The 21,965-nt window shown below is 38.4% G+C and overlaps 5 protein-coding genes across 6 annotated transcripts; 2 read left to right on the top strand and 3 right to left on the bottom strand.

Moving 5' to 3' along the window:
* On the top strand, positions 1,335-3,744 carry LOC18791721 (UDP-glucuronate:xylan alpha-glucuronosyltransferase 2). 2 transcript variants are annotated; one of them, XM_007221763.2, is made up of 3 exons: positions 1,335-1,673; positions 1,778-2,426; positions 2,576-3,744. In XM_007221763.2, exons 1-3 carry the CDS (start codon positions 1,473-1,475, stop codon positions 3,517-3,519), a joined length of 1,794 nt encoding a protein of 597 aa, XP_007221825.1. In that variant the 5' UTR covers positions 1,335-1,472; the 3' UTR covers positions 3,520-3,744. The 2 variants fall into 2 exon arrangements, with proteins under 2 accessions (XP_007221825.1, XP_020424770.1); XM_020569181.1 differs by having other exon boundaries at positions 1,565-1,678.
* Positions 6,901-11,353, top strand: LOC18788765 (protein WEAK CHLOROPLAST MOVEMENT UNDER BLUE LIGHT 1). Its single transcript, XM_007225265.2, has 4 exons — positions 6,901-7,099; positions 7,232-7,289; positions 8,044-8,951; positions 9,188-11,353. Exons 3-4 carry the CDS (start codon positions 8,082-8,084, stop codon positions 11,036-11,038), a joined length of 2,721 nt encoding a protein of 906 aa, XP_007225327.1. The 5' UTR covers positions 6,901-7,099; positions 7,232-7,289; positions 8,044-8,081; the 3' UTR covers positions 11,039-11,353.
* Positions 13,591-15,445, bottom strand: LOC18788698. Its single transcript, XM_007222196.2, has 2 exons — positions 15,338-15,445; positions 13,591-14,896 (listed from the first exon to the last, which is right to left on the bottom strand). Exon 2 carries the CDS (start codon positions 14,888-14,890, stop codon positions 13,835-13,837), a length of 1,056 nt encoding a protein of 351 aa, XP_007222258.1. The 5' UTR covers positions 14,891-14,896; positions 15,338-15,445; the 3' UTR covers positions 13,591-13,834.
* Positions 16,231-18,118, bottom strand: LOC18791840 (photosystem I chlorophyll a/b-binding protein 5, chloroplastic). Its single transcript, XM_007222126.2, has 6 exons — positions 17,834-18,118; positions 17,585-17,717; positions 17,198-17,310; positions 16,894-16,998; positions 16,654-16,742; positions 16,231-16,546 (listed from the first exon to the last, which is right to left on the bottom strand). Exons 1-6 carry the CDS (start codon positions 18,049-18,051, stop codon positions 16,404-16,406), a joined length of 801 nt encoding a protein of 266 aa, XP_007222188.1. The 5' UTR covers positions 18,052-18,118; the 3' UTR covers positions 16,231-16,403.
* On the bottom strand, positions 18,431-21,527 carry LOC18788937 (protein CYPRO4). Its single transcript, XM_020566883.1, has 2 exons — positions 19,748-21,527; positions 18,431-18,940 (listed from the first exon to the last, which is right to left on the bottom strand). The coding sequence occupies exons 1-2, from the start codon at positions 21,440-21,442 to the stop codon at positions 18,644-18,646; spliced, it is 1,992 nt and encodes a 663-aa protein (XP_020422472.1). The 5' UTR covers positions 21,443-21,527; the 3' UTR covers positions 18,431-18,643.

Here is a 21,965-nt window from a genome sequence, read left to right as displayed (position 1 = left end):
CAAGGGTATGAGAGATTTCTTACGCACACAATTAAGGTGTTATAGATGTTTGAACATGATATTACAGGTCTACAAGTTAATGTCATTTTCTATTAGGATAGACCCCGTTGTGATTAATTTGTCTTTAATGAAGTTTTCAAACCATGAATTATGTTTTTTTTTTCTTTAATATAAAGTTTCAAACTATGAATTATGTTTTTTTTTTCTTTAATACAAGCGATACTAAGTGTACAAATAAATGTTGTTACAAACCTCTTACGTACCCCAAAAAAAAAAAAAAGGTACAAGAAATTAAAAGGAGTTGGAAGAATTACATTAATTAAAATGCATAGGCTAACAACACTTGAGGTCCCCCATCATCAGTTGGTCCTAAATCAATAGTATGTCAACATTAAATAAAAATGGTGATTGTTTACCACACGATAGATAGATCGTGCAAAACATGTCCTGTAATCATTTTGTGAACCGTGATGTTCTGATATGATGATGTCTAACCTAAAACAAGCATAAAATGAAAAACAATTATAACGGGGGAGAAAATTATTAGAGAAAATGGAATATTGGTGAGGCCTCACTATTTCGTTAGGGGTAAAAGCGACATTGCATTACATGCAGGAAGATGACCGGCCAACCATTAGTTGTTGGAGTTGGAGGGACGGCTGTCCGTCTTTGAAGATTTCTAGCTTGGGGTACCTTTATGTTCACTTTAAAGTACCCATATTACCATTTCTCACCCTGCCTTACTTACTAATATCCCATTGCTTTTATTTAACGGGAAGACAAGACAAATTTCATAATAAAAATAGATATTATATAAGATAATAAACGCAGTCTCTCTTTGGAGATCTGACGCCTAAGAAGAGATCGTGTTTTTCATTTTCATTTGTTGAGATTTGTTATGCGCTAGAAAATGCTTCTTGACATAGTAAACTGATAAACACGATCTCTTCTTAGATATCTATTGTGTTATGTTGTTAGAATTTGAACTATCATAGGAAATTCAAACATGTTGATGAAGTTATAAAATGTAAAGATAAGTTGTAAATGGACAAGAGTAGAGAGTGGAGATAAACCAAGGTAAGGAATTATAAAAACAAAAACAAAAACAAAGAAATTGTCCACATATGTAAAGGACATAATAGTATTACTGTCAGGTGAATAATTACGCGGAAGAAGCAAAGCTTTCTATTCTCCGACCTTGTTTGTTGTTGTCTGCTAGAGGAAGGAAGTCCAAAAGAGGGAAAACGACACTTGGAGCGTATTAAATGGTTTTGCTTTCTTTGAGATTTACTCTAATTTCATTGTCTGAGTTCTCTAACCACTGCAGCTAATTCCTTTCACAAACATATTATATATTCTAATCCTTGTGATTAACTTGTGTTAATTAAACCTAATCACAGAGAGCATAGTTAGATATATATATAGGATCCCCTATTGAGGCAACCCGCCTGCCCAGATAGCTTTTGGTGAAGATGATTGAAGGACATGTTGGCCTTCAAAAGATTATGAAGGCCACTCCTTCTAAAGCTGCTCTGGTCATCCGAATCAACTTGGTTTTCCTTGCTTTCTTTTTCGTTGTCTATGCGGCCGTTCTTCTCCAGCCGTCTTCCTCCATCTATTATGAGAACGCAGCTTCTCTCATTAGGTGCTCGTTGCGAGAGTGCCATCACAAGGTAAGGTGAGGCTGGCCTTTTGTTAATTTGATCATTAATCATTTTGATAAGTGATTAATTAACAATGTTCCTTAATTGGTTTTCGTTGTTGTGTATGTGTATAGATGGATAATGGAGGTAAGATCATGAAGCAAGTATTGGAGGAGACCAAAGTCAACATGCCGAGGCCTAAGGGAAATATGAGCAAGATAGAGGTACCAAGCTTTTTGAATGGGGTTATGGGGAAGGGGATGATGAAAATTGGTATGGTTAATATGGAAGAAGATGACGTGAGTCAGTGGAATAGGCTAGGGCAGACCATACCCATCCTTTTCGACCGGGTCTCGGATTTATTCAAATGGGATGATTTATTTCCCGAGTGGATCGACGAAGAGGAAGAGAGTGATGTCCCAACTTGCCCGGAGATACCAATGCCCGATTTTCGAATCTACGAAAAGATGGACATGGTGGTGGCAAAATTGCCATGCAAGTATCCGGAAGAAGGGTGGAGGAGGGAGGTGTTTAGGCTCCAAGTTCATCTCATAGCGGCAAATCTGGCTGTGAAGAAAGGAAAGAGGGATTGGAATAGGAAGGCAACTAAAGTGGTGCTATGGAGCAAGTGTAGACCAATGTTGGAAATATTTAGGTGCAATGACTTGGTGAGACAGGAAGGGAATTGGTGGTTGTTTGAGCCAGATATGGCTAGGTTGCAGCAAAAGATGTCATTGCCTATTGGCTCTTGCAATTTGGCTTTGCCTATATGGGGACAACAAGGTATGCTCTCTTTCTTTAGTCTTTTATTGTCTGTGTAAATGTGTTTATTTTTCTCATCAACCTGAACAAATAAGAATTTAGATCATTTAACACAAATAACGTGATAGGAAAAAACTCAGAATTGATGAGGAATGCTTAATTTGTTATAGGAATTGATCAAGTGTATGATCTGACTAAAATCCAAAGCACAACAAACAAACCCAAACGAGAAGCCTACGTCACAGTTCTCCACTCCTCCGCTTCCTACGTTTGTGGCGCCATAACCCTGGCAAGGAGCCTCCTCCAAACCGGAACCAAACGCGACCTTATCCTCCTCCTGGACGACTCTATCCCCGCTTCCAAACGCGCCGCTCTCTCCGCCGCCGGGTGGAAGCTCCGGTTCATCCAAAGGATCCGAAACCCGAGAGCCGAAAACGGCACCTACAACGAATACAACTACAGCAAGTTCCGCCTCTGGCAGCTCACCGAATACAACAAAGTCATCTTCATCGACGCCGACATCATCGTCCTCCGCAACCTCGACCTCCTTTTCCACTTCCCCCAAATGTCGGCCACCGGCAACGACGTGTACCTCTTCAACTCCGGCATCATGGTCATCGAGCCCTCCAACTGCACGTTCAAGTTCCTCATGGACCACCGCGAAGACATCGTTTCGTACAACGGCGGCGACCAGGGCTACCTCAACGAGGTCTTTGTGTGGTGGCACCGGCTGCCGCGGCGTGTCAATTTCCTGAAGAATTTCTGGGCGAATACGACAATCGAGGCCAGCGTGAAGAACGAGCTGTTCGGGGCGGACCCACCAAAGCTCTACGCCATACATTACTTGGGGTGGAAGCCGTGGCTCTGTTACAGGGATTACGACTGTAACTGGGACGTGGCGGACCAGCGCGTCTACGCCAGTGACGTGGCGCACGAGCGGTGGTGGAGGGTGCACGACGCCATGGACGGGAGGTTGCAGAGGTTTTGTGGGTTGACAAAGGTGAGGAGGACTTATTTGGACTGGGAACGGAGAAAGGCGAGGAAATTTGGGTTTCCTGATGAGCATTGGAAGATCAATGTCACTGATCCTAGACGGAAGCATTTGGTGGCATAGAAGAATCTGTATTTTTTTTTCTTGGCCCATACTAAATTTTTTTTTTTTTGGTCCTTTTTTTTTTTTGTGTAGAAATATATATCATGTATATGCACATTCTCATATGTATTTGAGATAATGTCTTTGTTTTTAACTTGTAACTTATGTGTTAATAATACATGTACACGATCGAAAAAGGAAATATTTGTTCATAAAAAAGAAATAGCACATATTTTTCACATAAAATGTGAACGTATAACATTATAATTACTTGATTAATATAACTATTAAGACATACTTATAGAGTCAAAGTTGGGTTATGGTACTTGAACAAACATGTTGGTTACATTATACCATGGAAGAAAGCTACCAATCATTATGGGTTATTTTGTGCAATTTTTTATCTGAATGTTTTTAAAAAATTGCCGATTGACTTTTGTTACTGTGCTAACGAACTCTGCCGCGAAATTCAGTAGTTTGTTATAGTTGGCCACCAAAAATCATTAAGATTAAGAGGAGCAACTTAATAATTTGATTGGGTGTAATGGAAGGCAAGGATCGATGGTGGATCGGGGGCTGATAGGGAAAGGATCGGATGGTGAAAGATTTGGTTGAACAAAACTGTTTAGGTGCACCAACTAAAGTATCATATATGGTATACGTGTGCTTAGAAAACACACGTATAATGTCCGAAGAAGGAAAAAAAAAAACCAACTAGAAGAGCCAAATTGTGGTTTATTAGTTTAATTAAATAGCATTAAGTGACTTTAAGTCTTAATTAAAATCCATATGAATGTGAAATGATCAGCAAAGAAAAAGAATCTTTGGGAGTAGGTAGAAATGTTGTTATAATATAATATACACCCCATTACAAAAATAATGGATAGAATCAGTTGAGCCGCCATCTACTTTCTTTCATCTTTTTTTGCTTCCATTTGGGAAGTTATGGGTTGCTATTACTAAAAGAGTTATTTATACAAACACTCCATGAGGTTTTTGGTGTCTTTACAAAACTCTATGAGATTTTAAAAATTATACGAATACTCTTTGAGATTTCAATTTGTTTTCACAAACACCCCTTGATGATTTCATACATAAAAACTTTTGCAAATAACAAAATTAATCTCAACGAATGTATGTGCAATCTAATCTTAAAGGCTAACTTTGTCATTTGAAGAAATTTTGTATATAAAATTATTACTTTTTAGACAAAAAATCAATGGAAAGAGATTTTGTGAAAACAATTTAAGACCTAAAGGGATGTTTGTATCATTTTTAAAACTTCAGGAGATTTTTTGACAAAATACCAAAAATCATAGGAGGTGTTACTATAAAAGTAAATTTAGATTTTTAGCCACAAAAAAACTTTCACTTTTGGAAAAAGCTCAAAAATTTTCAAAAAAAAACAGAAAAACCTCTTAACTTTCAAACCAAAGACATGCAAATGTAAAGGATTTCTTAGGAAATCCAAAAATAAATAAGGGCAATTTTGTCTATTTTGGCTTTTTTTAAAAAAAAATTCATTCCTTTTGCTTTTTCCAAAGTCTCCCGTAAATCATGAAGCATTCTAGGGAAGGAAGAGGAAAGAAATTGGACAAATGAGGATAAAAATGGTATTATGAATTTAAGTTGGTGTAATGAATGATATTTTGGGTGTGAATGGAGTTACCTGGAACTTTTATTGGGCAATTGAATTTACCAGACAAGTTGATGGGCTGAAACAATGTAAAAGAAACTCCATGGACAACCACATGCATTTGGGCTTTTATACGAAATGGGTTGCATTAATGTATAAAATCCACCTTTTTTTTTTCTTTTTTTTTTTGTTGGGGGTTGTTTGCGGGGGGGTCTTCACAACTTTCCGTTGGATTGTTGATCAACTACCTACAGCCCACAGGCTACACCTAGAGGAAGAAAACAAAACAAAAAAGAAACTAGTGGTTGACCTTGGGGCTTGGCTCCATTTTAGAGACGTGGCAAGATTCTGAAAAAGAGCCCATTATCAGTAAATATATAATATATTTTGGAAATATTGATGCCCTTTCTCTTCTTCTGTCTCTGTGCTGTGTGTGCATAGAAATGGAAGATTCTCTTTCTTTTTGTTGGACTTGCTTGGGAATGCCATTCCTACCCAACACGACACCGAACTTGCGAGATTCAAATTCAGGAAGCCGAAGGTATCGTTGGTCCCAGTTTTTTTGCCCAAACGAAACCAGGGTTTTGGATTTCGGACCGTTGGGCCGCGTCCACATTTACTCTGCGTGCTGCACACATGCAATGCAACACAACACCTCCAGCCTATTTACCTATTTGCCCATCTTCACAAAACCTTCCTTTCATTTTTCAAATTTATTTCTACTAATACAAAGTTAACACAACACTCACGCTATTCATCATTCACAGAGCAAGGTGACAATTTTGACAGAAATTTGATATTTTCTTTATGTAATATAAAAACTATTTATTATCAAAATAAGGAGACAATATCGACAATATCTGCAAAATATAAAGATGATACCGACATTAGGAGATTATACATAATAATTATATTTGAGAAATTTGCTACAATAGTTATGATATTTGAAATTGTTGTCATTGACATTGGTTGAATTATAAAAAGCAATTAAAAATAGATAAAACTACTAGTTTCACTATTTGATCCTCCAAAAGAAAACGTTGCATGGGCTAAATAGTCATTTTGAAAAAGAGTATCTCCACACTCTACCAGGCAGGTAAAGACATAATCCACGGTGGGCGGTGTCTTTATTTATTTTTATATCTTATCTTTAAATTGCTGCGAACAGAGTGTGTGTGTGTTCCAATCCAAGTCTTAACCAACGCAATGTAAGGAAATTCAAAATTTTAGATAATATGCAATTTTCTTGCATTGACTTTAATTTTCTTTTGCGTTAATGAAATCAAAAGGGAATTTCAACCTAATCATATGAATAATTTCTCTAACTAATACATTTCCTAGTCACCCACAACCATAGACAAAGCAAACACAATGATAAATACTTATATATATATATATTAAAATCTTTTGATAAGGGTAATATTTTGAACTACCCTAATATAAATTTATAATAGAAGGGGATCAAACTCGAATGTAAAGTAACGAACACACTACTTTAGATAATTGGTTTAACTCGCGTATGCTTTTCTCAAAGAAATATTATAATAAACCTGTCTTAATTTTGTTTTTGAGGAAATTAGCTAATAAATTTCAGTAACATAACACCAAAAAAAAAGAAAGTGGTCTCATATATTAATAATTTAATATTATAAATAGTGGAAAATGCACCTTTTGACCTTTTTATTTTTATTTGAGGGGTGGTGAGCTGGATACAAAGGGAAGGAGCTGCTAAGCTGAGCTGAGTTAAGCCGAACCATCCAATGAACGTTCAAAGCCTCCCTGGCTTTCCGATTTTGGTCAAAACCCAAAAAAACAAGAAGAGATTAATTATGAAGTTCATGGAAACCACAGCCTGAGCTCGCCACGAAAATACAGAAATTAAATTCCCAAAATTAAAAAAATTAAATTCGAAAAATCTGAGATTGGAAGACAGAGCGTACAGATGGATCTAGTCCGTGTGACGGGGTAGGCTCCACTCATCTCTGCTCTCCCCGCTACTATTTTTCTCTTCACTATTTTTAGCTGCGATTTCTTCGCTGCTTCTACACACATTTTTGCTAATTTTAATCGTTTCTGTATTTTTTTGGCTATTTCCAGCAATCTTTAATATCGTCTCTCCAATCCCACTTTCCTCCCATCGCTCCTGGTCATTCCGGTACGTTCCTCTGCTCCTTCTTACCTTTTTTGCTCTGAGTTTCTTTATTTTTTCATATATATATATTTTTTGTTTTAATTATTTTTTTTTCTTCTTCAAGCTTGAAGCTCTATTATGTCCAAACAGCTCTGGTTACACTTATCTTTGAATTCTCAGCTGGGTTTTGGATTAGAATTAGAATTTATGTGGAAATAGATGATTTAAGTGAGTATGTGATGTTTTTTGTTGTTATTTCTATATGAAGATTTCAGCTTGCATTTCAATTGTTTATGTTCCTTATATACCTGGCAACTGGTAGAATTTATTTTTTCAAATTTAATTTCTTTCCTAGGAATTCGATAATTGAAAGTCAAAACAACACCAGGAAATTCTGAATAGTAATTTCTTAGCACAAATACGCTATGCGTAGATGTGGCAGATTCAAATTGGTTGGTTCTGGATTGAAATTGTATTTATTATTATCAATACTATTTGATTAAATTTGCATCCCTCCTAGTTTCATTGAACATGATATTGACCATTAGAATATTTTACAAAAAAAGATTGATTATATGTGTGACTGTAATATGTTAAAAGATTGCAATATATTATATAAGCTCCTTTATGTTAGAGACTATGATTTTCTTAGCTTTTATGCATTAATGGAACTGAAGATTTCATGATTTCATGATTGATTGATTTTCATATGATTTTTCATCTATTGTTAGTCTCTCTGTTTTGCTGATCCATTTTATTTTATTTACTTGGATTGTAGATTCGCACCTGGCAGTACTTTCCACTTTCTTTCCTGGAATGGAGGTTGTGAAAACTGCGGAAGTAATGGCTTCTCCAGAATCTTCTTCATCCTCCCACCATGATAAACACTCTGGTGGGGATGCTCCTACAAATCCAGAAAAGCATGACAGAGTTGGAAGCGAGAGTCATTTGTTAACGACGGACAACTCTAAATTAGAAACTACACAAAGTTCTTCTGATAGCGCATCTGTGGAACAAAATCAACTACTTCCGGCAGATAACCCAGCTTCTAGCTCATCAACAATAGCAAATGGTAAATTACCAATTGCAGAACCTGCTTCAAGTGGCTCCTCTCTGGAACAAAATCAACTTCTTCCAACAGATACCCCAGCCCCAACCTCAATGATTACAGTCAATAAAACAGAGAAAGATACTCAGGATACTCCGGTGGCAGATTCTGGTCCCAGAAATGTCGACCATGATTCGAATAGCCCATCTCTAGAACAAAATCATCTTCTTCCAACAGATACTTCATCATCAGCTTCAATAACTACAGTCAATAAAACAGAGACAGATACTCTGGATACTGTGGTGGAAAATTCTGGTCCTAAGAAAGGGAACAATGTTGTGACGTCCGCTACGCGTTCTCTGCCCAATATAAAGGTTGCCAGAAGTACTGTTACAAAATCTGAAGCCACTTATTCTCCTAAAAGTGCGAAGCTGGCTTATGTGAACAATGTAGTGTCATCACCCAATGTAAAGTTCGCTAGCTTTTCTGCAAGAAAATCAGGAGCCATTGATTCTCCTAAGAGTGCAAAGAACAGAGGTCTTATTGATACAACTGCTCCTTTTGAATCCGTTAAAGAAGCTGTTTCCAAATTTGGAGGAATTGTTGATTGGAAAGCCCATAGGATCCAAACTGTGGAGGTATGTTTGGTTTGTTTTCATTATACCGTGTTTCCTTTTCTTTTCTTTCCTTGTTTATTACCTTTTTTTTGCCTTTTCTTGGTGTTAAAAGTGACCCCTGTTTTTTTTGTGGAGGGAATCCATAATGAAGCTGTGATTTGATGTTCTCCCAAATTCGCTTTTAAATTTCACATTGAAATCAGAAACCGTGCCTTTGTTTTAAAAAATAAACCTTAGTTTCTTCCTTGGCTGTGCAGAGACGCAAGATTGTGGAGCAAGAACTTGAGAAAGCACAGGAGGAGATTCCTGAGTATAGGAAACAATCAGAGGCTGCTGAAAAAGCAAAGGTTCAAGTATTGAAGGAGCTGGACAGCACTAAGAGATTCGTGGAAGAATTGAAGCTCAACCTGGAGAGAGCACAAACAGAAGAACAACAGGCAAAACAAGACTCAGAACTTGCCAAACTAAGGGTGGAAGAGATGGAACAAGGTATTGCTGATGAAGCTAGTGTTGCAGCCAAGGCACAGCTTGAGGTTGCTAAGGCGAGGCATACGGCTGCAGTGACAGAGCTAAAATCTGTTAAAGAGGAGCTGGAAGCACTGCACAAGGAATATGCTTCTTTAGTGACTGAGAAGGACATGGCTATTAAAAAAGCTGAAGAGGCCATTTCTGCATCCAAGGAAGTCGAGAAAACTGTGGAAGAACTGACTATTGAGCTGATTGCCACAAAGGAGTCATTAGAGGCTGCGCATGCTGCCCATTTGGAAGCAGAGGAGCAAAGGATTGGAGCAGTCATGGCCAAGGAACAAGATTCTCTTCACTGGGAGAAGGAGTTGAAGCAGGCAGAGGAGGAGCTTCAGAAAATTAGCCACCAAATTCTGTCAGCTAAGGATCTCAAGTCAAAACTAGAGACAGCCTCAGCCTTGCTACTTGATTTAAAATCTGAATTAGCTGCATATATGGAATCAAGATTGAAGGTGGAAAGTGATGGAGGACACTTGAAAGATGAGCTACAGGAACCAGGGATGAAAACTCATACCGATATACAAGCAGCAGTTGCTTCTGCAAAGAAGGAGCTTGAGGAAGTGAAGCTCAACATAGAGAAAGCAGTTGCTGAAGTAAATTGCTTGAAGGTGGCTGCCACATCATTAAAATCGGAACTTGAAAGTGAGAAATCAGCTCTTGCCACCATTGGGCAGAGAGAAGGAATGGCATCGGTGGCTGTTGCATCTCTTGAAGCTGACCTGGAGAAGACTAGGTCTGAAATAGCTGTTGTTCAGATGAAGGAGAAAGAAGCCAGAGAGAAGATGGTGGAGTTACCCAAAGAATTACAGCAAGCAGCACAAGAGGCTGACCAGGCAAAGGTACTTGCTGAAATGGCTGTTGAAGAGCTTCGCAAGGCAAGGGAAGAAGCAGAGCAAGCAAAGGCTGGAGCGAGTACTATGGAAAGTAGATTACTCGCAGCACAAAAGGAAATAGAGGCGGCAAGGGCTTCGGAAAAGTTGGCGTTAGCAGCAATTAAAGCTTTGCAAGAGAGTGAACAAGCTAGAAGCAGCAATGATTCACCCATTGGGGTAACGCTTTCTATAGGGGAGTATTATGAGCTCAGCAAACGGGCCCATGAGGCAGAAGAACAGGCAAACGCAAGAGTTGCAGCCGCAAATTCCCAAATCGAAGTGGCCAAGGAGTCTGAGCTGAGAAGCTTGGAAAAGTTGGATGAAGTGATTCAGGAAATGGCTGCGAGAAAAGAAGCACTCAAGATCGCAATGGAGAAGGCTGAGAAGGCCAAGGAAGGGAAGTTGGGTGTTGAACAGGAGCTGAGAAGTTGGAGGGCTGACCATGAGCAACAAAGAAAGCTTGGTGAATCTGGCCAGGCAGCCGTAAATCCTACTAAAAGCCCAAGGGCTAGTTTTGAGGGAAGGAAAGAATCTAAGAACTTTGATCGGGCGCCTTCTGCTGTGTCTTCAAGCCCCAAGTATGGACTTGGAAGCCCCATTGAAACTAATGCGCCAGAAGCAAAGCATGGAAAGAAGAAAAAGAAGTCCTTCTTCCCACGGATTTTTATGTATTTGGCCAGAAGAAAGGCGCATCAAAACAAGTCAACGTAGCTCTTCATTTTTTACAGGGTGATTTCTCTCCGGGAGTGACGGTAAATGCCGGATCCGATCTGACATATGTTTACTTGAGTGTACATGTTGATATTGGTAATTATTTATTGTATGATAAGGTTTTGCTCATTGTAAGGGCTGCTGGGTTGGTTTTGGAGCAATAAGGTTATATAGTTGGTGCCTGGTAAATTGAGAGAGAGTATAAGAGGATTCTGTATAATGTGTACGAGGCTTGAAATGTTGAAGTTAGACCTCTCGTAAAACAAGTGATTCGCGTTTGCTGTAATGAAAGAATTTGGGTTTGAGCTTCTTGCATGATTGATGTATAATTGTATATATAACTCACGCACACTTAAAACATCTATCATCTTCAATGGTAATTCCCTAAGAAATAAACCCTTTAAACTGAAATGGTTCTAAACTCATCAAGGGCTGGTGCCACTAATGCTGAAACTAAAACTGAGTTCTACATTGATGATATATAACACATACATGTGCATATATATAACTTGTCCTCAGACAAAACCGAATTCAATGGAAGATTTTGCGCAGGCAACAAAAGACAAACAAGAATTTTATTATGGTTCCTTAAAAATGTAAACAAATTCAGCAGCCAAACAAGGCTTGGGATTCCATATCTTCATTTCTTGAGATCAGAGAACCTCATGAGCATTTCTGTAATAGACGTTAATGTATCGAGTCCTGAGAGTTATGGGAGGAGTTTGTGGCGTTTGTATGGAATTGTCATCTCTTGCTGGCTCATTTTCTTCCATTATTCTTCTCCGGGCTTCATTTCTCTCTGGGTTATGTCTCCTCTTTTCTCTCACTTTCTCCCTCACAAACTCCATGAAGACATCCTTTAGATCTTTAGACAATCCCTCATTTTCTATCAGCTTATCGGCCACCTCCTTAACTTTATCAAACTCATAGAGAATCGGCGGATTTGGGTCTTGTGGAAAAAGTGTATCAACCTCAGTGCTCTGCTCCTCATCTTCCACAGTCTGCCTTAAATAAGGCAACGACTACTGAAATTTCATGACACGGTCTATCTTCAAGTGTTGGTCACATATTAGATCACAACCGTTGATTTTTATCCCACGGCTGGGATTTGAAATCAGCTCCCGCGTAAAATTAACGCGAGCCGATAAATCATGGGTATTAATACAAACCTGTATTTATGATAATATAAGGTTCTTTCTATATTTTTATTTTTACTTTTATAATTGTAATTACATTTCTCAAATTACTTTTCTATCTCGTATATGTTCAATTTATTGTTTCACTTGTTTCTTCTTTTCATACTTTCTTTATTGAATTAATAAAAGTCATCTTTATTACAAAAATAAAAGGTAAATGACCATGTCTTTTTCGTCCCAAAAAAAAAGAAAAAAAGGTAAGTTTCTCTATAAATAAATAAAAACATTTTTAAAAAAAAGGTAAGTGACCATCATGTGGTATAATAATGTCAAATTTTCGAGTGTTTCAATTCAAGCTATTGTGCGAGTTTTCTCATTATGAGGCCTTGTGAACTCATTAGGTTGGTGATATTCCCATTTGAGGGAAAAGGAAACAGTGCAAGAATCAATCTCATAGTTTTACTGCAACCTTGATATATATAATTTTATATAAATTTTTTGAGGGATTTTTCAAATAATTTTATTTGAGGGACACCTTTTAGTGTCTTCTACGATTTTTTTTTCAACGATCCAAACTATCTTTTTTAAGTCTACATTCATAGATAATCCTTGCAAAAAATTAGACAAATTAGAAACCGTTTCGATATACAATTGTGTCCTACAAAATCAATGAACATGGTGTTTCAAGAAAGTATTAAAATTTCAATAACTCAATTGAGTGGTCAAATAATATCGGATTCAAGTGATTTTTCGTAGAGATGATCTTCGAATGAATATCTACAAAATAGACGGTTTTGATTAATGAAATACAATGTATGGTGGGCCCTATAAGAGTGTCTCTCAAATAAACTTATTTGAAGAATTCCTCAACCGAAGCTCATTATATATATATATATATATATATATATATATATATCGACACACACACACATAAACGCTAAAATGTTAAAATTAAACAGTCAGAAACATGAATATTTTTACACCAAATCACAATTAGACTAGATATTATTTGAAATTTAACATTTTATACTTGGGTGATTGGATAAAAAAAGGAGGGGGGCGCGCCGTGGTGGGTGTGAATGGGTGAAACACGACATGATATGCAAAAATTGCGAATGTGTTTCGGTTTATGTACTTGAGTATGACAAGTTAACGTGTCGAGTTTGAATTGATCATAATCTCACATGGAACGAAAATGACAGGAACACATATGTGTCAGGTTTAGTCTTAACTTGATGGGGAAAAGATTCAACAAATCATCAAGTCAATGAACATGGGCTACTACCAATGGGGTGTTAGTTGATGATTTGCTGACACGAGAGTTGCAGCAGCAAATTCCCAAATTGAGGAGTCTGAGCTGAAAAGCTTGGGAAAGTTGGAAGAACAATGAATCTGGGAAATAGCAAGCACTCAAGATTGCAATGGAGAAGCACCCAAGAGAAGTTGGGTTTTATGTAGTTCTTATTAGCAAAGGAGATCGTAACAATAAGTAGTCCAATTTAAATGAGGAAATAAAACCTTGTGTTCATATCATGTCCGATGAGTTCAAATAACAAAAAGATTACAAAAATTTGGACTAATTAAAGAACCTCATGAGCCTAAAGGTTCAATCACTGTAGCAGCAGTAGGAGGCACAGGCCAAACAAGGATCTTGGTGAAATCAGAGAACCTCATGAGCCTTGTTGTAGTACCTATTAATGTATGAAGCCTTAACAGCTGATATGTCAGGAGTATCCGCTGTTTGCACCGGATAGAACTTATAATACTTCAAATTTTCGAATGCTGCTTTAGCTTCCACACTCATTTTCTCAAAGGCTTGCCTGCGGGCTTCCTTTTTCTCTCGATTCTCTCTCTTTTGCTGGCGTACTTTCTCCTTGACAAACTCCATGAAGGCATCCTTTTGATCAGCAGATAGTTCCTCTTCTTTTATCCGATCATCGGCAAACTCCTCAACTTCATCAAACTGCCAATCAAATACACAGTAAACCGGTGGATTTGGCTCTGCTGGGAAAAGTATGTCCACCTCAGTGCTCAGCTCAAGCTCCTCTTCCTTGATTGGCATCAAATATGGCAAGCAGTAATCAAATTTCTTTAGACGGTCTATCTTCATGTGCTTCAAAGCAGCCCTTCTCTGAGTGCATCCCAACACAAATATTTGAGGAGATTTTCGCCCATATTCCACAACTTGGCGGTCTCTCTTGTCCAGAGGAATATATGGAACCCAGTCCATCTTCATCTCTTTCATTGGAACTATTTCTTCAGTCTCTCTCTGAACTGACTTGATCCCAATTTTATCAGAAGGTGGGCAAGGTGATACAACAGCCACCACAATAGGTATGTAAACAATTTCCAATTTACCCTTGAAAGGAACTTGTTGAGGCTCCGTACCACCAAAGAGATAGACTTTGTTGTTCCCAATCCCAAACAGCTTGCCCCCCTCTTCAAATGCTTGTTCCAGATTTGAGAAATCCCACTTGAACCGGTACACCGCGTCCAATTGATCCCATTCTGTCCCAACAGGAAAAGCAGCCTTCCAGAGATCTTCCAAGTTACGGGGCTCCTCCAAGTACTCTGGCTCGGATTCGGGGTGGGAGGCCTTGACCCGCTTTGATCGAGTGGTGGCCTTGCTGGGATGTTCTTTGTGGTTGTCTGGCTTGGTCGAGTTTTCCTTGTTGTCTTCTCTCTGGCTGACCTTCCTCTTAGCTCCTTTCCTCATTGTATTCTACAAAGAGAGACAAATATAAAAAATCAGGGCTAGGGACCTAGGGTTAGGGTTTGTAGTCTTGAGATGAGAACACAATCGAATAAATAGACAAACCCAGTTCTTGTGCAATTTTGCTAAATAATTTCCAGAACAATATCAGAGGAATCAATGACCTAACTTGAAACTTATATATCGAATATATAATGGAAAGCCAAAATCTGAAAAGGCACCCAAAGAGCAGTTTATCTCAAAATCAAAACATTCATCCCTTTATATACAGAATAAAACCTAATCCAAAGACAAAATCATTTATCGTTCCCCAATGGAGCTAGGAAATAGAAAAACCTAGAACCCAATGGAAACACAAATCAAAGACCCTAAAAAACCTTAAAACCCCAAATCAAAACCCAAAACTTCTGCAGAATATTACCATAAGGAACAAAAAAAAACAATACTAACCTGAGTTTGAATTTTGGATTCGAAACTTCTGCGCAGTCTGGCTTGTCTGAAGATTGAATGTGAAACTCAAATCAATCTTTCTTTCCTTCTTTTAAGACCATGGCTGAGATTTGAATTTTGAACGTCTGGTTACTTGCGTGAAACCGACGCAGGCCAACCGTTAGGTTTTTTCCTTTGGCCCGTTGGGCCTAACTTTGGCTTAACTAAACATAGTCAGATATGGGCCTAGATTTAAGACCCAGAACCTGACACAGCAGCCTAATACAATTGAGCCCAACAGTTCGAGATTCTTTTTCTTTTTTTGAGAATATGTTGGAGATTCTTGAGTGCTTGTAACATCAACAAATAATCTCTCATTTGGATGAAGAAGTTGAAAATTACATAGAATCTTAAAATGAAGGAATTTAATTTCCAATATTTCAATTTTTGGTAATTGAAGATTTCAGTGTTTGGATTTATGTATGTTGAATTTTATAAATTGCACTATAGAAATTGTGAAATGATGCCTATTTTGGTGGAAATTAAACTCGGGAATTTGATGCCTCAATTTCCACGATTTTTTCCGTGCATAATTTAATAAATTCTGAGCTTAAGCAGCCAAACAAGGGAATTGTCAATTGCTCCTCTTATATTCCCGACTTTTAGCTCAATTCCGCATTCTTGTTCCTCCTCCAAACGGCGTTTAGGATTTAGTGTTTACGAATTCACCTATATTATAATATATTTTATTTATTGATATTATTTTCTAAAACATGACCACGTCGTCTATTCTTATTTACACATGTGGATTAGTAATATGTGGCGATATTATGGACATATTCAAAATATTTCAGTTGTGCTTCTCTATGTTTAGACATTGTGATGTGATCCATGTCCAATATGCACAATCAACACAAGACCAAAGATGATGCTGGTATTAAAACAATACAATATCATTGGCACATAACCCAATGTTTGGAAAATCTTTCCTCAAAAGTGGAAGAGAAAGCCGAAGGGACTTATAAATGGATGTACATCCCATTTCATCAGATTATATCTGATGCGGAAAACCAACTTGGATTTACATTTAAGAAGCAGAGTTAGCAAGAGTCTGAACAATGGTTCTGTGCCATGGGTTGGATAGGTGCTCCACAAGATTATCAATTGGTCCCACATGAGTAATAGAAGCTTGCACAAAGATGCCAAGCATGGCTACCATTGCAAGGCGCCCTGCAACAAAGAGAATTTAACAACAGTCAAACTGGAAAACAAGAAAACTCATGAAATTGCAGAGATTTATTATTTTATAATAATAAAAACACTGAAACACATTGTACCATTCTTAATCTCTTTAAGCTTCCATTCATGAGCATTCTTGATATCTTTTGCCAGACCAAGAGGATTTAACAAAGGCCCACCAGGATATCTGATAAATTATAAGACACCACAAATCCATGTTAACTTTAAATACCTTTTTTCTTTTGGTGGAAGTGGAACCAACATGTTCTTGCTAAGATCATGGATTTACTATCTTAAAACTGAAGATGGTAACTTTGTTCTGAGTTAAATAAGATTACCCAGGTTCTAAACCTTCTAGTGCAGCTTCCAATCCGAAGAAGGAACCATCTTGGGCTTGAGATCCAGGACTTTTGAAATCCATGTATCTTTTAGTTTCAACAAATCTAAACAGATCAGGAGGAAAGCAGAACATAAGTAGAGCTGCACGCATGAAATCACAAGAGAAGATAGAAAACTCTCTTTAATGGTAAAATGTGAATCATTAAACTGTTTTCTGCATTATGACTTGCGCTCTTGACTTGATGAAAGAAAAAGTTTCAGTAAATCATCAAGGCAATGGTTAAAACTGGGTAGAGAATTTACCCCATCAAGATTAGTTGGACAAGGAACAGAGTTTCTGTATTGGCAAAGCCAAATTTTACTGCACCTGCTTTGTACCAAACTGGTATACTGAGAAGCCCTGTTACACGCAGTAACTGCAGCAAAGTATTAAAATGATCATCAACATTGCAAAAACATGACAAATTGATAAAGAGTTTAGAAAAAAGAGAGTTGTTTTTCTATTTTATCCACAATGATTGCTATGTTTCAACTCCATATATACATCCTACACATTGGCCTCAAACTTTTTATCTACAATATGTGGTAGGCATTAACGTCAAATAATTGAAATTTATGTGGACGTTTCTATTGAGTTAAAAGCTAAAAAGAATGAAGCGATTGAAAGACAAGAGGTTTGAAACTACTGACATCTGTTAGAAGAATTCCTGCAACTCCAAGCATTGCAAAGCGAGCATGAACCAGCTCTGCCTGCACATACCACCTCAAGCTTTCCGGGTCCTCCCCAAGCCCAAGCGGGTCAAACCCAAAATCCCCAGCCAAGCTAATTGAAAAGACGAAATTCCCCTCCAGAGAGAGACACAGAGGGTGAAGCTAAACAAGGGGGAAAAAAAGCAAGAAAAAATGAAACCAATATGAACAGCTTCTTGAGGGACTTACCTTCCATCAAGGTAGGGTGGGGGGTCGAGCCCAGGGAGCCATGTAGGGCGCAGCTGGGCATGCGCCACGTGTCGGGCAAAACCTTGAGGTTTTGCTGGTTTGACATGCCAGCAAGTGTTTGCTGCACCAAATGAGTGCTTCAGTACGTTCTTATCAGAAACAAAGGATAAAGAGCATGGCTGCACAAGGAAACCTCTAACCCCCACTGCAGCTGCCATTTCTCTGCTTCTATCTTTTTGTCTCCAGCTACTTTACTGGAACCACGTACACCACCAGGTCCACAAATTTTCTTGTATATATAACTAGGTAAAAATAAAAAATAAAAAGAGGGTCCACACAAACATAACATTTAGCAATTAAGGATTGATTACAAAAAAACCCCTGTGAAAGGGAAAATGCTGGGTTCCTGCACTTAGCAATTAGAGGCTGTATTGTAATGGACTGATCCATTCATATCATCTTTAAATTACAAGGGAGGGTTTGAGGCGGATTTGATTTTCAGAGTCAATTAGTTTGAGGGGGTTTTGGTTTCTGTATATATTGAAACAGAGCAAATCGTGCTTAATTAAGAATTACATCTAAAGAACATGGAACCACTTGCAAATCATTAGATCAACAACATATTCCATTAGACACTGAATATCACAAGTCATGATTACACGTTGTTCCAAAAGTGAGTATAATTAGACATAATTCATTACAGAAGCTTACCCTAATCGAAGAACATAAAATACAATTTGGAAGTTCTAAACAAAGTATTTGAAACTTCATCAATGCAGCAAAAAAAGCTGAAAGCAGATGAAGGGTCATTCATGTCTCTGAAAATAATCGCCTACTGGATATGCTGAAGGAGCTAACTTTCATTGGGGTTGCAATCACAAGTGGCGCCTCAGGTGAGTCAGTAACTGCAAATTTGTCATGCATGAAGCGACTGTCAACAATGGAATCATCCTTAAGGACTATCTTGTAGCAATAGCAGCTCTTCAAGCCCTCCTGGTGGCGGTAGCACTCATGTGAACCATCCTTCACCTGTTGAAAGTTCCAAATCACACTAAACTTGCCCACAGTTGCAACTAAATGACGCTCCTGCTTCCCATTCTCAGTGACCTAAACAATAATGTTAAACAAGATCATCACCAAACTACAAGAAAAGACAAGCTGAGTTCACAAAAAGATGTATTGTGTGTATTATTAAATGAAAATACATAAATAAACAGACCTAAGCTCAACTTCATTTGGTGAACCCCCACCCACCCACAACTCATTATCTTAAAAAAGGAATGACATGCTACGCAAGGACAATGTTCCAATCAACCAAAATCAGTCCTAACATCATCAAAGTACAGAAATCCTTCAAAAAATCATGCAAGACAACGATCTTGGACGCACTTGTTCTCGAATCTTCCTAAAGTCATTAGAAGCAAATAAAATTTGGCATTATTAGAAGTTATATCCATCCCATTACTATGGAAAAGATCCCGATTGAGAATTAGTTAAATCAACAGAAGAGCAATCAGAGTTCTTGATCTACAAACTACTAGGGCAATAAAAGGCAAAAAGGGTCAGAAAAATTAGTTCAAATCCATCAGAGGACTACCTGGAGAAACCTGCTAAGTAAAACCAATCCCAGCCTCCCTCTTAAGTAATTAAACAATAAATGGAAAAAAAAAAAAAAAAAAAGGGAGCAGAATAATCAGGAGCACAGTCAAAATACTTTTGCACCCTAACTCGTAGATCACATGTACTTTCTATTATTGCTATTTGTATTGAGCAAACCCAGTCCACTAAATCATGCAGATTAAAGTAGATAGATTCAAATATTTTCAGCACCACAAAGAAAAGAACCAATAAATACATGCAAACTCCCACACAAAAACAGATAATATTTCTAACAGACTGAAAATGTATACTTACCCACGAAAACTGAGCATTACGAAACTTATTATTAACACCAGCTAAATGTGAATCCACAGCACTCAGCTTTAACAGTCTTGGAGCTGAAATTCTATTCCCCATACGCCCACCAAAACCAGTCTTTGTCTTCCCATCCTTATCAGTAAAGATGGTGCAGATGAGGATCAAATAGGTGTCAGTTGTGCCCAAAATCCACTTCCCATCAAAGGTAACATCCACATGAGTAATAGGCGAACCAAGGCCTGGAAAAGCTGTTTTCGCCTGCCTCATCGAACTGTTCGAATACAACCGGATCTTCCCATCAAGGGACCCAACAGCAATTGAGCCATCACCAGTGCTAGCAAAGCACTGAAAGTTAGTCCCTCTGGAGAACTGATGCCCTTGGTTCCAATTGAGAACAGGGCCACTAGCAGCTGCAAGGTCCTGAACCATCCCTTTCCTATCACGCATATCCCACCGGCAAAGCCTGTTATCATCCAATCCCAAAAAGGTTGATCCCGAAGGGTCCAACTGTGCTCCCTTACTGTCATTTGTTATATCCCTCATTGTAACATCAGTCCCATCTTTCCCAAACTTCCACTCTGTAACAACCTTCCCAGTTTCAATATCAAACTGATGGAGACCTGTTGTATGAGGCTTCCCTTCATTCATAGGACTCATAAGGAGCATGTTGGTCTCGGCCTTCATTAGCAGAGCTTTCCTAGGTGTCGACCGTGCCAAACTCGAACCACCTCTATAACCTCCATCATCAAAATTGACATAAACACCTTTCCCCTGAATTCCATGACTAAAATTCTTAACAACCTGAATGCCAGACTCCCCCACCAAGAAACTATTGTCCAATGCACCCAATGCCAAGCTCTGTATACCACCATTGGAAGCCTCCTCAAACTCCTCTCTCAAGTCTTCATTTGCTCTCAATGGTGTTGCGGAGCCTGGGCTCTTCGATAAACTATCATCTGCATCTTCCCACACCGAATCATCAGCCACTTCCGGCTTTGCCCACCCAAGAAAATCTTTCCCATAAACCTTAACCCTGTTCTCATCTGTGGCCTCATACCTATACGTGTTCTCGAACAAACAATCTTTGTACTTTGCAACAAACGCCCTATAGTCCTCATCAGTATAAAACTTCATTGCCCACACACCTCGCGTTGGTGCGCAGGCAATAAAATCAACACGACGTTGATCTCCATTCAACTGCATTTCGTCCGAGACCTTAACTTTTGCCCGAATCTTGTCAGGGTCACCAACACTCAAAATCCACCAGGAATCCCCGCCTTCCTCATCAGATTCGTCTTCTTCCTCACCATCTTCGTCATTATCAATTTCCATTCGAGAGGTCTTTCTAAAAGAGTAAGAAGTGAGCTTTTCGGAGGTTACCCACTTTCCTTTGGCTTGAGGGGTGTCTCCAGCAACAAAATGGTAGAGCTTGACCGGATTTTTGACATTTGGGTTGTACTTGAGCTTCAAAGCCTTGAGCATGGCGTCTACTTCGTCCACCGACGACGGGGTTTTGGGCCCACGCTCCGCCGATCTCCGACGCTTTTCCTCGACACTTTCTTCTACGTCCTCGTAGATCTCTTCCTCTTCACTCTGCTCTTCGTCAGAATCTGAAAGCTGAGGATCTTCGCGGCTGGGAGCCCCACCCATTGTCGTAGCTTTGCCTTTTGTGAAAGGTAAGAACTGGAACATGTATGCAAAGGCGGAAAGTTTTTTGGCGTCTCAACTCAACAGTCAACAGAGATGGTATTTGAAGTTCAAATTTGAAATGGGAGCGCTATGCGGTTTTTAGGGTTTCTGAAAGTGAAAGGTTTGAGAGGGTAGTAGGCGATTGGGCGGAACGGATTATTCCTAAATGGGTCGGATCTTGGTCTATTTGGGCTTTGCCCACAAGTTCATATTAAGCTCGGCCTAATTTAGAATAAAGAATTATTTTTTAAAATTAGAATAAAGAATTTGAATATAAAACCAATTTTTTCATGTCACACATTCCATTTTAATCATAAGTAATACGTGCGGATGTATTTTCAAATAAATTAATGAGAACCGAAGGAAAGTTTAACGACTATTGAACCATCTATGGTCTAGTTAATGAATTGAAGTCCTCTCGAAGACAATCTATTGTTATCTCTCAAGAAAGATCGTTTTGAATGAAGGTTGAGATGAATCGATACAAGATCCATATTTTCTAAGCCTTATTCAAGAGAAATTATTA

The sequence above is a fragment of the Prunus persica genome, chromosome G1, assembly GCF_000346465.2.
Source record: "Prunus persica cultivar Lovell chromosome G1, Prunus_persica_NCBIv2, whole genome shotgun sequence".
NCBI lineage: Eukaryota > Viridiplantae > Streptophyta > Magnoliopsida > Rosales > Rosaceae > Prunus > Prunus persica.
The sequence above is the reverse complement of the archived record's forward strand: the minus strand, read 5'-3'. Positions and strand labels throughout refer to the sequence as shown.